The sequence below is a fragment of the Engraulis encrasicolus genome, chromosome 16 (genome assembly GCF_034702125.1).
Source record: "Engraulis encrasicolus isolate BLACKSEA-1 chromosome 16, IST_EnEncr_1.0, whole genome shotgun sequence".
NCBI lineage: Eukaryota > Metazoa > Chordata > Actinopteri > Clupeiformes > Engraulidae > Engraulis > Engraulis encrasicolus.
Window position 1 is genome coordinate 23,921,443 of NC_085872.1, and position 18,345 is coordinate 23,939,787.

At 41.9% G+C, this 18,345-nt stretch overlaps 2 protein-coding genes across 2 annotated transcripts; one reads left to right on the forward strand and one right to left on the reverse strand.

Moving 5' to 3' along the window:
• Positions 1–694: 694 nt before the first annotated feature.
• On the reverse strand, positions 695–8,905 carry gad3 (glutamate decarboxylase 3). The gene is made up of 15 exons (XM_063219939.1): positions 8,884–8,905; positions 8,698–8,793; positions 8,293–8,535; positions 6,518–6,608; positions 6,073–6,185; positions 5,695–5,810; positions 5,324–5,403; positions 4,864–4,918; positions 4,080–4,196; positions 3,897–3,961; positions 3,703–3,781; positions 2,685–2,834; positions 1,698–1,805; positions 1,450–1,539; positions 695–939 (listed from the first exon to the last, which is right to left on the reverse strand). The coding sequence occupies exons 1-15, from the start codon at positions 8,903–8,905 to the stop codon at positions 766–768; spliced, it is 1,599 nt and encodes a 532-aa protein (XP_063076009.1). The 3' UTR covers positions 695–765.
• Positions 8,906–9,795: 890 nt separating this feature from the next.
• On the forward strand, positions 9,796–12,663 carry mc4r (melanocortin 4 receptor). The gene is made up of 4 exons (XM_063219940.1): positions 9,796–9,811; positions 10,794–11,007; positions 11,646–12,282; positions 12,388–12,663. The coding sequence occupies exons 1-4, from the start codon at positions 9,796–9,798 to the stop codon at positions 12,661–12,663; spliced, it is 1,143 nt and encodes a 380-aa protein (XP_063076010.1).
• Positions 12,664–18,345: the final 5,682 nt, after the last annotated feature.

Consider the following 18,345-nt stretch of genomic DNA (forward strand, 5'->3'; position numbering starts at 1 on the left):
GAAAAATAATCCTATCTAATAGCACTCCAATACATGCTGTTTCCCATTTAACTGGATGACTGGATGAATTGACTGCCATTTATTCTGGCCCTCACCATAACCATACATAACACTAACCATAGATTGGCCTAATTAGAAGTTACAATAGGCCTATAGCCTATAATTGTGCTTGCATTAATCTAATGTATTCTAACTAATTTACATTCCACCTGCATGTTAGTAGTGCTGTCCTCTCCATGTCTCCTGGGATAGCCTAACCAGCATGATAATGGCTATCTGGTACTCATACTTTCAAGTTTAACATATTTGGTTAGGATAACTTGTAGTGTTATCCAATAGTTAATTGCAATACAAGAATGTATACTTAAGAGCAATTTTGAAATCACAATGAAGGATGAATATGCTTCACACACACACACACACACACACACACACACACACACACACACACACACACACACACACACACACACACACACACACAGACACAGACACACACACACACACACACACACACACACACACACACACACACACACACACACACACACACACACACACACACACACACACACACACACCATATGTTTCCCTCAAATAAATCATCCTTAGAAACTACAGTATACTTTTGTATGACCTGACTGAGTGCTTTTCTATTATTTTCTACAATCTTTCTCCCTTGGTATACAATACATGTTATATACAGTATATGTACCTTGAAAAATCAACATCTACGTTGTCAAAATAACTGGGAAAAAACACAGTTTAGATGTCAGATCCCAGCCTTGCAATTTCATCCAGAAGGAAGTCCACGTCTTCTCTCTGAGTGGCGGGGTTTGAGAAGACACACCGAAAGAAGTTGACCTCGTCTCCCAGGGGCTGGTACCCAATCATGGTCTGCCCTTCCATCATAATTTTCCCCTTAATCTTTGGTGCCACCTGGAGAACCAAAACATCATACTTACATAACGCTTGACTGAGTCTTTTATGCCACGCGATTTACAATTATGAAGGTCAGGGCTGGACTGACCATCTGGCATAGCGGGCATTTCCCGGTGGGCCCTGCACCCTCGAGGGCCCCTATTTTCAGAAATGTGAAAAAAAAATGTTTACATTTCTGAAAATGGGAGCCCACGAGGCCCACCATTGAGTCAGTTCGCACCACTAATTATGAGGGGCCCCTTTCGGCCAAAAGTGCCCGGGCCCCATTTCTCCTCCAGTCCAGGCCTGATGAAGGTACAGGGTATTGGTTACAGTCCTTACACCAAGGTGGAGTTAAGGGCCTTGGACAAGGGCATGGATGACACAGAATTTGGCTGCAACCTTCTGATTCCAAGACCAACTCCCTATCCATCTTGTCCATTAGGGCATGGCAACATCAAAGATAATCCTTCTGGAATATCACCAAGGCCCTTCCCAGTGTATTGTGTGTTGGATGGTTGTTCTTACCGTGTGCAGCTTGTTGTTCCTCTCTGTCCCTGCTTGCATATTTCTCACACTGTGTGGTAGATACCAGAAGCAGATGTTACTGTGCTCTGGCTGCCCAGGATACGGACAGAAAGGAGGATGTTAGCAGTAATAGCAGTAGCAATACGATTTGTATAGCGCGTACATAACTGTCATTCAATGTGCACATTACTGTAGCACGAAATGTTTCATTTAAATGCGTAAGTGGAGCAAAGAAAAAAAAGACTGACCTTGCTTTTGAAGACCAACTGAAAGTCAGCTCTGCTCTGGAGTTTGTCATACAGATATTCAGCATTATCCAAACACCTGTTGATCTGTGCCTCAAAACCCATTGAGCCCTGTAAATCACACAGGACTGTGATCATGAATCATAATAAATATGATTTAGGAGCTGACAGGTCAACTCTCAACAGTGATGTCTAAAAAAACAAATATGCTTGGGTTTAAAGCCGGGGTGGGGAACGGTTTTCATTCAAGGGCCACTTGAAAATGTGTCCCCCAAGGACCATCATATGAAAACAAACAGGGGTGCGTTTCTCGAAACCATAGTTGCTAACTAGATTAGCTACTTTGTTGTTTGCAATGCAATTTCCCATTGGCAACTACCGAAGTTGCTAACTGGCTAACAACTACGCTTTCGAGAAATGCACCCCAGGATTAACCCTGCACTTTAGGTCTATATTGAAGCAGTGGCGGTTTTAGGAAATCTGAGGCCCTGGACAAATAATCGATGTATGAATGCAGGAAAACGAATGCCGTGATGCGATGATGAGGCCCCTGATTGGAAGAGGCCCTGGGCAATTGCCCGACCTTGCTCAATGCAAAAAAATCCCCTATGTATTGAACGTATAGCTAGCTTTATAACAGACCCCACCTTCACTAGGGCCCGGAAAATATGTGTATTGCAAATTGCAAAGATTTCTTTATAAAACATGTCATATTTCATGTGAAACTGCATAACACTAAAATGATATCGGGGACATGTGAATACGGCCACAAGGGCCGCAATCGGCCCTCGAGACATAGGTTCTCCATCCCTGGTTTAAAGGCTGACTTGAAGAATTCCATAGGAAAAAAATATTTCATCATAAAACTGAAAAAAATGAATATCTGGAAATTGGGCTGAAAAGGTTATTGATACATAACACTTACAAGGCCATTGATACAATGACTAATGATGAAAGGTATAAGCTAGTTGGTCTAGAGATCAATCACACCTTTGCCTTCCACATGAGCCAGAACTTGAAAACGTCCACGTGACGTCCACACTGCATTGTCTTGTCTCCAGTGTCATAGGAGACGTCATAGTGCTTGTCTTGCTGGAAGAGGTAAGCCGCGCGTAGCTCATGGCATTCTTGCAAAATACCCTATCAATGGAACCACAATAAACCTCACTTAATTACATTAATCCTCTTTCTCTGTCCCTCATTAAAAACAAATCAGAATAATGGAGATATTTATGTTGGACTGGCTTAATAGTTCATGAAACCACATCATACAATAATAGGCACACATCATACATTGCCAGACGCTTGCCATCAAAATGCATGCCTCAGCTGTCCTACAAGAGGCATTATACATGTGGTTAGAGTTTGTTGTTTTTTACACTGCATACTAGGGGTGGGACGGCTCACAAAATTCACGGTTCGGTCCATATCACGGTATCAAGGATTTTGGTTCTCTACGTTTCTTGTTTTTTTTTCTTTCTTTAATTCATAATAAATGGTGCACTGGGAATATTAAACAATATTTATATAATTGCAATTATAAAGTGATGATGCGCAAGTTGAATTTGACCTTTTGCATGTGTCTGAGAACGGCCTCTTGTGCTAACCTGTGTTTGCACTTAAACTGTCGTCAGCTGATCTGTGCTGTCTGAGCGTTACAAATGTCCTCTTTCAATTGGCTAATAGAATCGGACTTATCACAAAATATCCTACATATGGTTTGTATAGTCTTATAATGTGAAAATGGTGTGATTTTAATTGTGTCATCCTCTGATTGGTCTTAAATGCTAATGTTGTAATCAGAGAAACTGAATAAGATACTTCTAGAATTTCTGTTTTACCTATTTTTCTGGGCAGTACATGAATTGCGGTTTGCCACGGACTGCACGTCACGGTTCGGTATGTGTGTGAATTGTACGGTTTTGGTTTTCGATGCGCATTGTCCCATCCCTACTGCATACCTACCTATCCAACATAAAAAAGGTTTAAGCTACTAAATTCCTCTTACCTTTCTGCGCACCAAAATGGCGGAGCATTGCAGAGGGACTCCCATCATTTTGTGAGGATTCCAGGTAACAGACGATGCTCTTTTAGAAAAAAAAAATAAAACAATTAATTTTTAAAAAGAGCCAAGAGCAAGAAAACTGCAACAGGACAAAATTGTACAAAGATTTGTGTTTGTAATGGGTGTGGATAACTAACCTGTCAATTCCACTCAGTTTTGCCCTGTGTCTCTTTGACACGAGTAAGCCACCGCCCCAAGATGCCTACATGGAAGACAGTAAGCAAACAATAATCTATCTGCCTTGTTTTAAAGTATGGACTACTGCTATGGATAGTTGATGGAATTAATATGTGATTGTCAAGCTAATAAACAGGTAATACATCAACATGCATCCATAGTCCATGCCGCTCACAAATGTCTGCAATATCATCCAGAGGGTCGAATGCGCCGTAGACAGTGGTTCCTGCTGTGGCATTGACATAAAACGGCACCAGGCCCTGCAGAAAAAGTCGAAAGCACAAATAAAATTGAAAAATGACTGAATGAATATTTACTGTACAAGTGGAGAAATGTCACTGCTAAAAATCCAATTCGACAAGTTAAAATGAAACAGGGCCTGCAATACATTCCCAAACTGAAAAATAATCTGTCCAAAGTTATTTGAGAAGAAAAATAACTTTTCTTCACCAAGGCACTCCAGAAAGTATAGCTAAAATGTCTTTATTATTATGACATGTCTACTAAGGACTTCAAAATTGCCCAAGTGTAACGTCAGTTGGGCCTTCTTCAGCGCATTTCTTTTTTATTTTCAAATAACTTTGGACAAACAGGGACCTTGAACCAAAGAGCACCCATGAAAACACATCTTTGTCAATCTTTCTAAAAGGGACTGAGCACACCTCTGACTTCAAGTAACTGAAAAATAATCTATTGCCTACTGACATTAATGCATTTCAAGGTGATTGTGAATGGCCCTTTATTCATCCTCAGTTCATGGGCCTTTCCTCCTTCAACACTGCCGTTTCGTACATGCACCAAGGTTTCAGAGTTTGATAAGACGACAAAGGTCTCCAACATGTAATGATTTCATGAAATGCAGCTAGCAGTGCCAAGTGTCACCACAATATCTAACTGATGACGTGTGTCATGTAAAAGGAAACCAACCATGTCTTTGGCTTCCACGATGCTTGACTCTAGCTCCGACGGGATCATCTTCCCCCTGACAGAAAGAGAGAGACACAAGACAGAAAAAATGTCACTATGTGGGCTTGGACTATAGTCAGGGCTGGATTAACACACAGGCTAGATATGGCTGCAGCCTAGGGGCCTCCACCTACCAGGGGCCCCCAGTTGGCCAAAAAGACAAAAATTGCAGAATTGTGACGCAATGCAATATTGAAAAATGAATCTGTAATGTAGAGTACAGTTTTAAATCCTATAAATTCTCCTCTCCATAGGTGACATAATTATGACGACGTCTTTAATTTCATTTTGAAATGTGCCTTCCAGGGGGCCCCCGCAGCAACATGTAGCCTAGGGGCCCCGGGCCATCTTAATCCGGCCCTGACTATAGTGGCCACAGAGGAGGGGTAGCACTCATTTCCACAGTTCACACTGCCTTTACCTCTCATCACACTTCACCAGCAACACATTGTCAATGCCAATCCCCAGCACAGCAGCAGACTTCTGGATGGAGTAATGGCTCTGGGGACACACATGCACTATCCTTATCAAATCTTAACAGTGAGATGGAGATGCAGTGACACAGTATCTTTACCCAGTGTGAGATGGTAAACAATGGGATGGGAGTGACTGTGATATAGAGTGACTGTAATGATCACAAATCAGATATCATTAAAACGGATGTTATTGTTTTATCTGAACTGGGGCTGTGATTGTGTTTGTATAGCCTACATGAAATCAGTTCTTATGAGTTACAGGGGTAAATGTCATATGATATATACAGTCTTGATTGTATTTTGGAATGCTCCTTACGTGTGACGATGTTAATATTGCTAGTTTAGGAAGGGCAGCCATTCCCTTTGTCTTCACTTCTGGAAAGAAATGGTATCTGGCTAACAGCATGCTGTTCAGATTGGACACGCTGCCACCTAAAAACAAGACGGCGCAGTTGTAATTACTCAGGCATAGCCCAGCATGTGGCTTTACATTATTCAGTTCATTTGCATACATCATGTTAATATTTGGCAACACCAGAGTAACACCATGGCCATAACAACAGTTTTAAAATTCAACCTCCATTTCAAAAAAGAATTCCCGGTCAGGTATTTATATCTTAATTTAAGGGACCAAAACAGGCTTGAGGATGATTTACGTAATACAGCTCTAGAAAAAAAATCTCAGTAGGCCTACCTGGACAGAACAACCCATCGCCCTCCTCTGTAGGCCAGCCAATCATGCTAATCATCTTCCTCAGGAGAACCTCCTCCATGAGGATGAACACAGGTGCCACTTCGTAGGTAAACCTTTATGGATGGACAGTCAAACAAGTCACTGAGTCATTGCCTATTCGGCCTGTCCTCCAATACTAGAGGTAGGCTACATACATGCACTGTGTTGAAAAAATCCCACTGTCTAGTATCCCTTAAATGGTCACACTGAAGTGAGTTGCTGTCAAACTCGTATATTGTACATGTGGCAATAAAAGGCGTTCTATTCTTATTCTATATCATTCTACTCTATTGCATTCTATACATCAGTATGTCAGTTATCTATTCAGAAACTATTACAACTCAACTGACTGCTAATATTAATCACAAAAAGGCTGTAACAGTAGACAGGACAAGACTTTGGCTACATGTTGGTGTTGGCAGTGGAGGTCAGCCATTCCCCTGCCAGGCCGATGAGGTCCAGGCCGGATGAGAGCTGGTTGAAGAAGCGAGGATGTCCTGGGGACACAAGTTGGCATGACTGTTTCAAGATGCTTGTAAAAACTAATATTTTTTAAATTTCTCCTTTATTTTACAAGGGTAAAAACACATTGAGGCAGTTGCCTCTTTTTCAAGTGTGCCCTAGCCAAAAGAGCAGCAAAAACGCAAAACGCACTCCATAGGACTCACAGTACAGACAGAAACAAACAATTCACAAAGACAACATATCCACAGACGGCAAAGCATAAAAGATTGAGACATAAAAACATGCAAGACATAACCATATACAGTAGAAATATGCAGGTCAAACCAAAAACATGTAAGCTGGACAAACAGAGCTCATCAATAAAATACACAAGAAGGACGTAACAAGAAGCATAGACCAATGCAGACACTTACAGGATGAACACATGCTACGCTGATTTTTAAAATGTATTTATTTATTTATTATTATTATTATTATTATTATTATTTTTAGACGATATGAAGACTTGCAAACTTCTGTGTCTTGGTAATTGAAGCTCAGAATCAATCCTCACATACTGACTTGGCATGACCTTTTAACGTGCCTAGTTTAATTTTACACTACAAATTTGCCATACATTTGTTTAAACATTGCTTTTTAAACCACACTGTAAGCGAAATAAAGACATCTGACTATAAAGGTGTCAAAGCTATTTATGGAAATATACAAAGGCATTTTTATACAGTATGTGTGTGGGCTGATATCGCAATTTGGCAGAGGTGGAAAGTAACTAATTACTTTACTCGCGTTACTGTAATTGAGTAGCTTTTTTTTGTACTTGTACTTTTTAAACTACCTTTTAAAATTTGTAATTTTACTTTTACTTAAGTACATTTTCTTTCGAGTAATGTACTTCGGTACATTTTACAGCACAAGCGTTACTGAGTAAAAAAAAAAAAGAATTCTAGCCTAGTTTATAAAGAGTTGGCGCGTGCGACCTGTCTCTCACTCAAACGATGATGGCTGACATGGAGGCTGACGATGGAGATTCACTTAACTCAGAGATCAACATTAGCTGTTCTTCCTCTAACCCAGTGCACCCTTGCACATCTATGTAGAGGCAGAAAACGCTGATTGTTGAAAAAGTAACTTTATACTTTTACTCAAAGTACATTTTAAATTATTTACTTTTTACTTGAGTAGATTTTTTTACTGGTAAATTTACTCGTACTTGAGTACATTTTCAACAGTGTAGTAACAGTACTTGTACTTGAGTACAATGTTTTAGTACTCTTTCCACCTCTGCAATTTGGAAAGAAAGGTCCATACAGATTGTCAATGTATGTTGTATGTCTTGTATGTATGTATGTATGTATGTATGTATGTATGTAAATTTTGTATGTCTTTGCATGTCAATCCATCTGTCAAAAAACTAAAAAATGTGTCTCACCAGAGAATGTTTAAAACTTTCACATTTTAGTAGTAAGTATTTAAGTTGTGTTTAATGCTATCTGACCCCTCTGGATGTGGATGATATAATTCCATATTTGGCTCGCATCATGCATAACGCCAGCAGTATTAACATTTCCTATGTGCTTTTGACCATAGAACACAAAAACAAATAAATGCATTCACACTAACAATGTGAAAGCAATGCAAACAGACCTGTAACTGTGAACATGGTTACCTCAAAATGAGCTATGAAAAAAAGAGCCATGTACAGCACACTTGTATTACCAGTTTTAACGCCATACTTCAGGGTGTCTCGGCAGTCAACCAGCAGCTGCTCGAGGTTCTCAGGCTGTTCAGGCAGCTCTAGGCTGAACCCCTCTAAACCATCCTTCAGCTGGTGCACGTGATGGAAGTCAAGCACCTTGGAGCTTCTCTTGTACGACTTGCAGATGTAGGCAAACAGAATATCCAGCAGCTCCATCAGGAAGTTCTTGGAAACCTCCTCACCACTCTCTGCTGGCAACAAATCTTAAAGAAGATGAACAATAAATAATACATGAATAACAAGGAATTAAGTATAACAGTATATATATATTTAAGTATTTAAAGCTTGATTAGCCTATTATTATTATAATTTTGCTTTCACTTTTTACTGGAGAGAAGCGTGATGCCCATGCGCGTAAGGCCTACCTCTGCCATAAACACTGCTGAAGTCTTGCCTAATATGCCCATCATGTGTCTGATGAAAAACACTCTCGTTGTTCTTGTCTGCTGATGTTTTCACCTCTAAAAGAAGACACAGGTTTCAGGTTATAAAGGGATGAGAAGATGTTAAGAGCAATGATTAAATGACCAGAAAGGCATAATAACACATACCAGTTGGTTGAACAGATTCCATTCTTATCTGGTCTGCAGTAGCGTCAGAGTATTTCTTGCTAGTGATGTGAATGATAGAAGAGAGATCTTGAAGTGAGGCGGGTGGCAAGCAAGCAAGCGTGGATTTGTACCTGTCCTGAACACGTGTTTTTTTTGTGGTTGCTCTGGTTGCATAACCTGGTAAATAGTTCTCTTTGATCTAACATAATAGAGTGCATACCAACACATAAGCCTAAAGCATCATTTGTACGTTTGACAACTGGGAGTTGCCCTTCAGAACCAATGTCTTGCTATTTACAGTAGGCCTAATAGTAATTTTACACAATAGTGCTCAGCTTAATTATCTTGATCTTCAAAGGGGGTGGTGAGGGGTGTGCCATTATTCAGTTCTTAATTTTGACTTTAAACAACAAAAACCAATGGCCATGGCAGCTTTATATCTTCAATTGGATCTGTCATCTGTTAGCCTCCAGTAGACAGGACATGAGTGAACAAAATCGCCAAATTATTCAGGCTATAACATAGCAGCCTACTGTAGCTGAGCTCTCGATGGGCAATATTTGGGTTGTTGTTTCAGGATTATGGGAGTTAAGAAACTTTTGGCATTTTACATTTATATTCTTATTGCTTAGTCTTTTTATATAGCGCTTAACATCAAATTACAGTGTTGTTAATGCCCTTTTGTTGCTATATTTAATTTAGCTGCTATTTGTCAGTGGCAATAAATTGTTGAATCTTGAACCAGGCCATGTTTTGAAAGAGCAGGTGTTCTGGCTGTCATTTTGTATTCCCCTGTAACACCATCATCAACTCATTCTTGCTGTTAGTTGAGGGCTTTTATTGTCGATAAGGTACTAGGCAAAATATACAGTGTGAGTATAGGATGGTCATGCTCCATTTGACTCCCTAAGGATGATTGGCGACCTATGTTGGGGTCTTTTAAAAGTTTAATATGCCCAAGCCATTACAATAAAGGCTTTAAAAAAATGTCTGTGCCTTGGATTTCTTTCTGTTTGTGCAGTCCCATTTCCTCAACAGTGTAATTCGTCAAATCGTAAGCCAACTGGAGATCAACATCCTATTTGATCAGAGAATATAATAATACGGTGCTTAAAAAGGGGTACTTATTATAAAGTGTTACCTATTCTAACCTTGCAATGTTTTACAGTGTAAAATAACCTGATTGTTCAACATACAGTAAGTCCAGGGCAACAACTAAATAGCTAACCACTAACTTAGAATATAATGCTGTTATTAGTTCTCTATTTGCTTACGCTGTAGACTACTCATTGTGGTACACTGATATTTACAGTCAAAATTGTTTAATGGTAATAATATAATATAATATAATATAATATAATATAATATAATATAATATAATATAATATAATATATAATCAATCAAAAAAATATGTACTCATTCATAGGTTAATGGCTTTAGATAGAGGGTTGCCGATTTGAATCCCACCCTTACGTCTCCCTACACCTCCATCCATGACTGAAGTGCCCTTGAGCAAGGCACCTTACATTGCTCTAGGAACTTTAACCAACACCCTGTAAAAACTGTCAGTCACTCTTGATTAAAGGATCAAAGGAGTGTAAAAGGAGTGTAATGTAATGTTATGCTTTCACGTTTTACACTGTGTAAACTTTGGATAACCATCAATATTTCTCATGTCGTTATTGATGATTTCATATGATGTGTTACATAGGCATGTAACCCAGTGTGCAATTATTTGCACAACATAGCCTATAATCCATTTCCACTGATCTGAAATGTATTTACATCATATCACTAATAAAAAAAAAGATTTCATGTAGGTAGGGCTAATAAAAACAAAACATTTTCACACAGCAGTACAAAATACCATCAAAGGGATGCTGTTGTGCTGCACTCTAACACCCCTCAGATACCCCAGACGGCAGTCCATGGAGAGGGCCTCCATTGGCTGGTGGGCAGCAGAGGAGGAGTCTGCATGCTGTGATTACCAGGCAGTGCAGAGAGAGCGTGTGGATCTCTCCTGCTTGCCAAGAGCTGCCTGCTGCACAGGCTGAGAGGGAGTGTGTCTTATATTGGCTGTACGCGCATCTCTCTCCGTCTCCTCCTCCTCCTCCTCCTCTTTCCGGATCTCCCTTTCCTCCTTTTTTTAGTCTTTTCTTTCATCCAAAACATTGATTCTGAAGCGATCTGAATTACCTTCGAATTCTGTACTGTTCGTGGTCTCATGTTATTGTCTCTGTGCTTCTCTTTGTTTCTCATTCACTGGGATTTTGCATATTTTAATCTGGCATTGTTTTGTCTCATCCCTATTTTGTATTCTCCTCCGCAGTTTATTTAGGTCATGTCAGATCTGACGATTGGTACACACAAGCGTGTGTGTCTGAGACAAGGACTCGCTGACAAGACAAGATGATGATGCTGACAACAGAGTTGGGATTTTGCTCTCCGTGAGTGGTTGCCGTGAGTCACTGAATGCATACCCTGGTGGACTTAAAATTGCTCGGATGCTGCAGCCTGTGTGCCACAGTTGGCCAATTTGTAATGGGAGGCCAGGTGACGACACTAAAGAAGACCACGTTACACTGGACTAAAAGTGCATCTTAACTCAACACAAAATGAACGTGTCTCTTGTGCAAAGGCTACTCCACCACCACCACCACCATCACCACTACCATCTCAGCCACCATACTCCTCCACACCAGCATAAAAACACCAGCAGCGTGAATGGAGTCCTGGGCATTTCCAACAAGCACAGCGAGGGTGGTACCGGCGGCGCCACGGGGTGCTACGAGCAGCTGCTGGTGTCCACCGAGGTCTTCCTGCTCCTGGGCATCCTCAGCCTGGTGGAGAACATTCTGGTGGTGGCGGCCGTGGTGAAGAACCGCAACCTGCACTCGCCCATGTACTTCTTCCTCTGCAGCCTGGCCGTGGCGGACATGCTCGTCAGCGTCTCCAACGCCACGGAGACCGTGGTCATGGCGCTGCTGACGGGCGGCGGCCTGAGGGTGCGCGGCAGCCTGGTGGAGAGCATGGACAACCTGTTTGACTCCATGATCTGCACCTCGCTGCTGGCCTCCATCTGGAGCCTGCTGGCCGTGGCCGTGGACCGCTACATCACCATCTTCTACGCGCTGCGCTACCACGCCATCATGACGCGCCGGCGCGCCGCCTGCCTGGTGGCCGGCATCTGGGCCTTCTGCACGGCGTCGGGCGTCCTCTTCATCGTGTACTCGGAGAGCACGGCGGTGCTGGTGGTCCTCATCCTCATGTTCTTCGCCATGCTGCTGCTGATGGCCTCGCTGTACGTCCACATGTTCCTGCTGGCCCGGCTGCACCTGAGGCGCATCGCCGCTCTGCCCACCGCCGCCGCCACCGCCAGCCACTCAGGCAGTCGCCACGACGACAGCAGCGGTCGCCTCCTCGGCAGAAAGCACAGAAGCAGTCGCCACAGCAGCAGCTGCAGCGGAACCCGCAGCAGAACCCGGCGGTACCCCATCTGGCAGGCCACTAACATGAAGGGAGCCGTCACCCTGACGATCCTGCTGGGGGTGTTTGTGGTGTGCTGGGCGCCCTTCTTCCTGCACCTCATCCTCATGATCTCCTGCCCGCGGAACCCCTACTGCGTCTGCTTCATGTCCCACTTCAACATCTACCTCATCCTCATCATGTGCAACTCCATCATCGACCCGCTCATCTACGCCTTCCGCAGCCAGGAGATGAGGAAGACCTTCAAGGAGATCTTCTGCTGCTGGACCGCATGCTTTGCTTTGTATTTGTAAACAAGATCAGATTTAAAAAGAAGAAAGAAAAAAGAACTCTGTGTGTGTGTGTGTGTGTGTGTGTGTGTGTGTGTGTGTGTGTGTGTGTGTGTGTGCCACATTTACATTGGAGGAGCATTTCGCATAGAATGTTCTGCTTGCTTCCACATATCAGGTGTTAGGTGATAACAATTGTTCAGTTTGTTGCAGCATATCCTACAGTATATGCTCTCATGAATGTTCTCAGTCAACAGATTAGAAGACCTAGGGCCTCATTTATAACGGGTGCGTACGCACAAAAGACTGCGCACGCCAAGTTCACCGCAAGGTTTGGTATTTATAGAAAAAGAACTTGGCGGTAAACATGCGCAGCTCCACGCAAAGTTTGACCCATGCGTAGGCACTAAACAAAAGACCAAACGCGGAAAGCGCGACCTCGGGAGGTTGCTGGAAGAACGACCCGAAATTGGTTGAAGAAAAAAAATCAAAGGTCACGTGTCACGATAGCCACTTTAACATTAGTTAATCCAGTTCGCAACGAAAACGCGGTTGTTTGTTGTTTGGTAATGGTGGAAAATAATAAGTAGGCCTACCTGGCCTATCCATAGCCACATGCATGTAATAGACGCTTGAAATTGTACGTTTAGGATAGGCCTACGTTACATTTGGAAATACCCTACATTTTATTAACAATAACCACGGACCTTTCCAGTATCGGGCTATAATCGTATCGGTAGGCTATAAAGTGTTCCGAGTCTGCAAGGAATTACGTCAACATTTAAACCAGTTGCAGAATCATCTGCTCGAGTCCCAAGTGCATCTGTAATGGTTGATTTTCTCAGCCATACAGGCAAGCGCAAGTGCCATATGGACAGTTTCGTTTCTCTTGTTGCATGTCATTTCTTTTCCATGCGGTTATTCGTCATCAAAGCAGAGGTGTGCATTTGACAGCTGGCCTTATACACTGATAATGTACGTTTATAATACACACATTTAATAAATACAGACTAGAAAATGCCCATATGTCATGCTGTCTGTGGATATGTCGATCGACAGTTGGGGCGTCGCTTTGAACTGAAAGCAGACAGCTGCGCGCAGTGACCAACAGCAGTTGTTGAAAAAAAGTTTAAACCCGGTGCATATGAGGTGCGATGAGACAGCGAATAGATTTTCTACCGGTGAATTTCACATGGGGACATGCCATGTGAGATGTTTCCTTGACGCAGCTATTTTTCCCTTTGTTCACAACTCAATTAATACTAGCCTACATGTCCATGACTTGGCAGGTTCATGTCCATGCCATCCTTATTTTATTTATTTTTTTACTTCTGGTATAGCGTGATAGCGTTTTGTAAACATAACCAAGGTTTTATTTTTTGTAGCCTACCACCAGGCGCGGAGTGGCCGTCGGGAGATCGGGGACTTGTCCCGGTGGGCCGCGGCCGTGAAATGTAAGAACGCGGCCGCACTGCGTCCCCAACAGGCCCTAACCTTTGGAATTGGTACTTATAAGCACTGACTTCCCACTTTGCACTTCCCTGTTCAAGAAATAAGCTGACTAGCCAGTATTTATACCGTATACCAGACGGCAATACCTCACTGACGGTGTCAAACAGTAAATTGGCCACACCCCTTCTCTACTGATAATTTTCATACACCGTAGATCGCGGAAGTTTACAAGATCTTAGTAACACAGTTTCGTTTTCAGTATTTGAAGAACCTGTGATATGTATATTGGTTACCAAAGGACTGAAATGTGAATAAATTATGATTTATTTTCCGATTTCCACACGACTGTTACAGTTTACAGTCTTTCCAGTCCTGATTCACTTGCTCTGTGGTTATTGACTTGGGTTACGAACAGACTCCACCAAGTGGTAAGGAAGATAACTGCACCTAACAGAAGCAAGATAACTGCACCTAACAGAAGCAATGGGTTTTGTTTTGATTTGTTAGACCTACCAGTATATCTCCTTATAGTCGAAATAATATTATTATCATACATATATTTATATGTGGTACATTTAGGATGTAGCCTATGTCTGAAGAAATGGAACAAAATAATTACCACACAAGATTCTGATGTGACCAGTCCTGGGTGTGTAGGCTAATAAGCTGTGGATTAAAGTAGAGTGATTGCAAGAAACAAAGACATTTGCTGCGAGAAGACAGCGTTTTAAGGTAGGCCTACACCGTTTGGTTATACATTTTGTTGACTTATGGTTGTGGTTTGAAGTAGCTAAGTTTGGCTTATTTGCTGCATGGTGGGTTTATTGCACAATGTAGACAGACTTTTTGTAAGCTATAGGCTACTATACTATATTTTGTAAGCCTACTCTTCTAAAAATCCCCACACCCAAAACGTTGTGCCCATGCTCATCCTGTCTTCCTTAAACGATATTTCAATTTCAAACTGTCAAAATGACAGTGGAGTGCACATTTGCATGGAACAGTAGCGTGATGTAGCCTAACCTAGGCCTATGAATGCTTTGGACTGTGATGATGGCTCCAGTGGTGTACTTTTTGAAGTGGGTATACTGTATATTTGAGCATTTTTTGATGTGTGTATAGTCTACTGTATATATTTGTGCTATTTTAATGGATCAATCAATTTTAAGTGGGTATACTGTAATCCCTGAAATTTTGAAATGGGTGCGTATACCTGCGTTTTACGTAGACTACACCACTGGCTGTGCATTTCATCAAGGTGTAGGCTACAATTCTCCACTTCAGGTTGATATTTTGACAACACTAATGTCCACATGTAGTACGACTGCAGATTTCGTGGCTTTTGTCTTTTTGGTTAGGAAACCATGTTCGCTTTGTTTGTTTTTTTTTTTTTAAAGAGGGCCGCCAAGGGGAAAATTCTCCCGGTGGGAAAAGGTGGGCCACTCCGCCCCTGCCTACGACTTCCCAAACTTAACCGCTCCACTTTGCCTAACGTTCTCTAGGCCTATCTAATAAAACTGTTTGCTCCACATGTGGTAAATAGGCTATCTCGTCTGCTTTCCGCACGCCGTCCACAGATATAAATATTCATTTTGGGCGTTTCACTGAATATTCATAGATAATTATGGGTGTGCCCACAGGTGCGCACATTTGCCGCAACTTCAGAGTCAGTTGGGATTTATAAAGGGAAATGGACGTGGAACGTGCGTGCGCCATGCTTTATAAATCTGAATATTTTCTTGCGCACGCACATCCTGAGTTTCGTGCGTGCGCCATCTTTTGGCGCATTTCTTCCGCAAAGTTTTATAAATGAGGCCCCTAGTGATGAGACACAGTTTTCTTTGAAACCAATACGTTTATACAGTGAATTCTTAGGTTGATTTTTTTAGTACAATCCTGACACTCAACTTTATCATTTCTTTCATTAATTTGGCTAGTAGGCCCTAATGTGTTTTCACTTGCGTGTTACTATATCACATCTTCTGTGTTATTCACATACGTATACCAAACTTCTGTCATCAAACGATTCAATTGAGTGTAGTGGGCTTGTAGTGGAACTCATTCGAAAATGTCATTTTTTTACAATGCATTTGGATTGCAGACTTTTGTTTGTTCCCCAGATAATTTCAACACAGGTATCTGCAGATTAATTTCCATTGTCATGGTACCCTTATTTTACATCGATTCTGCATTTTGAATGCCCAGCTGATATTGCTGCTACAGGTTTAAATCTTCACATTTCTGAAAAAGCTGCATGTAGGCTACATAATTCATTAAAGCTCAAGAAAAAGCCTTCTCCTCGTCAGCCTTTTCCATTCATTTTACATTACGTAAAGTTGTGCAGAACCAAGCACTTTATAAAAAATAACATGCTATCAAGGCACACCGAGGCTGAATAAAAATAGTGCCGATTTTCAAAGGCTCCTCCACGTAACCTTGAAACTGATGATCCTGTTACGAGGTTGTGAATGGCTGGGTTTCTCTCGGCAGTTTTCACTGGTTCTTTAACAAATTATATTTCTAAATATGTGTAAATAAATAAACCAAATGAAATCAAGATAGATAGATAGATAGATAGATAGATAGATAGATAGATAGATAGATAGATAGATAGATAGATAGATAGACAGATCGTTTGACTGATACACAATGGCATGTCACAGTGAGATATGCAAAGTGATCAATGATCAATCTTCCATGGAAGCAGAAGTGAGGAAAATCTCTCTAAGTTTCACTTGTTTGTACAGGCACTGTCCCCTCTTGCATCATCACTACTTATCAATATTGAGAATATGCAAGAGGACTTTGTGTCATTGCATTAATAATTCTCCGTTTTTGTGTCTCAAGCCAGACATATTTCATTTACTTCAAGGGACACATAAAATGAGGCGGTCCTCCTGTGAAAGAAAAAGGGAAGTTGTGGGCCATGTCAATGAAGTGCAGTTTTCACGTCTACACGTCTTGACTACAAAAATGTGACACCAATAGAGGACCACCACCACCACCAAAACAGCTCCTCTAACAGCACGCAGGCCTAAAAAACAGTTTGCTCATGTTCCCCCTCAGGGTGCATTGGCAAAGCTTAACAGAGTGTCCGTTGCTGTGGAAACAGCAGAATACATTTTTATTTTCTTGTTTCCTATGAGGGGCCACCTCAAGGGGCTCAAGGTTGGGCTGAAGTTCTCTCTGCATGGCGTCAGAGCTGGACTGGCCATAGGGCATACAGGGCATTTGCCCGGTGGACTGTTGATGATTTTGGCCTGGCCCTCCCCTTTATGTAATGGTATCAGTCCTCATGCCGCAACAGCAAACCTCTATACCTCAGATTTAAATATTAATTCAGTTCAGTTCAGGTTTATTTGATAGGGACAGATACACATCACGTAGACCATACAAACCCAACACAGAACAGCATCATAGCATTTTCAGCCTTGGCTAATTTCCAATACCCGTCCCTAGAATTTTGACTGGTGGGGTGAAAAATAACTGATATTAGATGACTAAAAAATGTTGTTACAGGCTTCATTGTCTCTCTCAATGCCTGGTGGACTGGTCTTGGCTGAAAATGCCCGGCCTGATTTTTCATCCCAGGCCAAACCTGCATGGAGTTCTCTAGGGTCACATTCGTAAGCCTGGTGGTGACTAATGCATGGCAATGGACCATGATTCCTGAATGAAGGGCAGACACAGCCGGCAGGCACATGGAGGGTGGACTGCTGCCCAATGTCTGCCAAACAGGCCCCGAGGGCAAGGGCTGGAGGGCTAGTCTGATGGCTTACTCACCTGTGTTGAGCAGGAGTGATGGTTTTTACCATCTGAATATTGGCTTGTGTGTGTAGTGATTTCTCCACTGCTCCAAAGCCTGCTATCTCTTAAACGAATGCAAAGCATATCTCTATGGCAGCAATATATGGGACATTCACAGTCTTTCCATAACATTTCAGATGTTGGGGTCCACAGCCCTTGCATACTGTAAGTGCATGGCACAGTGTAAATGTAATTTGTAAAATTCCTGTAACTGTCTATCTAAGTGAATGTCAGAGACTGAAATGACGGTCATTATCTTGGGAATGATTTCCAAAACACAGCAAAACATAGATTAGGCCTAATTACAGCAGTTATGCGAAAAGGGGCATTCTTGTTTTTCTTGTCTGTGCTGATTAGGATCCATCCAGGCTGTTTGTGAAATCCGCTGTGGGCAACTTAAGTGGACTTTCAAAAAAGGACTGCCGTCCAGAGACTGTACAGACCTAC

Coding starts and splice junctions, on each gene's coding strand:
- mc4r (XM_063219940.1), top strand. Junction 11,008..11,645: donor CCTCCTCCTCCTCCTCTTTC/CGGATCTCCCTT, acceptor GCACAGCGAGGG/TGGTACCGGCGGCGCCACGG. Junction 12,283..12,387: donor GCCACTCAGGCAGTCGCCAC/GACGACAGCAGC, acceptor CCCATCTGGCAG/GCCACTAACATGAAGGGAGC.
- gad3 (XM_063219939.1), bottom strand. CDS start 8,905: ATGGAATCTGTTCAACCAACTG. Junction 8,536..8,697: donor CAGCAGTGTTTATGGCAGAG/GTAGGCCTTACG, acceptor ATCTTCTTTAAG/ATTTGTTGCCAGCAGAGAGT. Junction 1,540..1,697: donor AGTTGGTCTTCAAAAGCAAG/GTCAGTCTTTTT, acceptor TATCCTGGGCAG/CCAGAGCACAGTAACATCTG.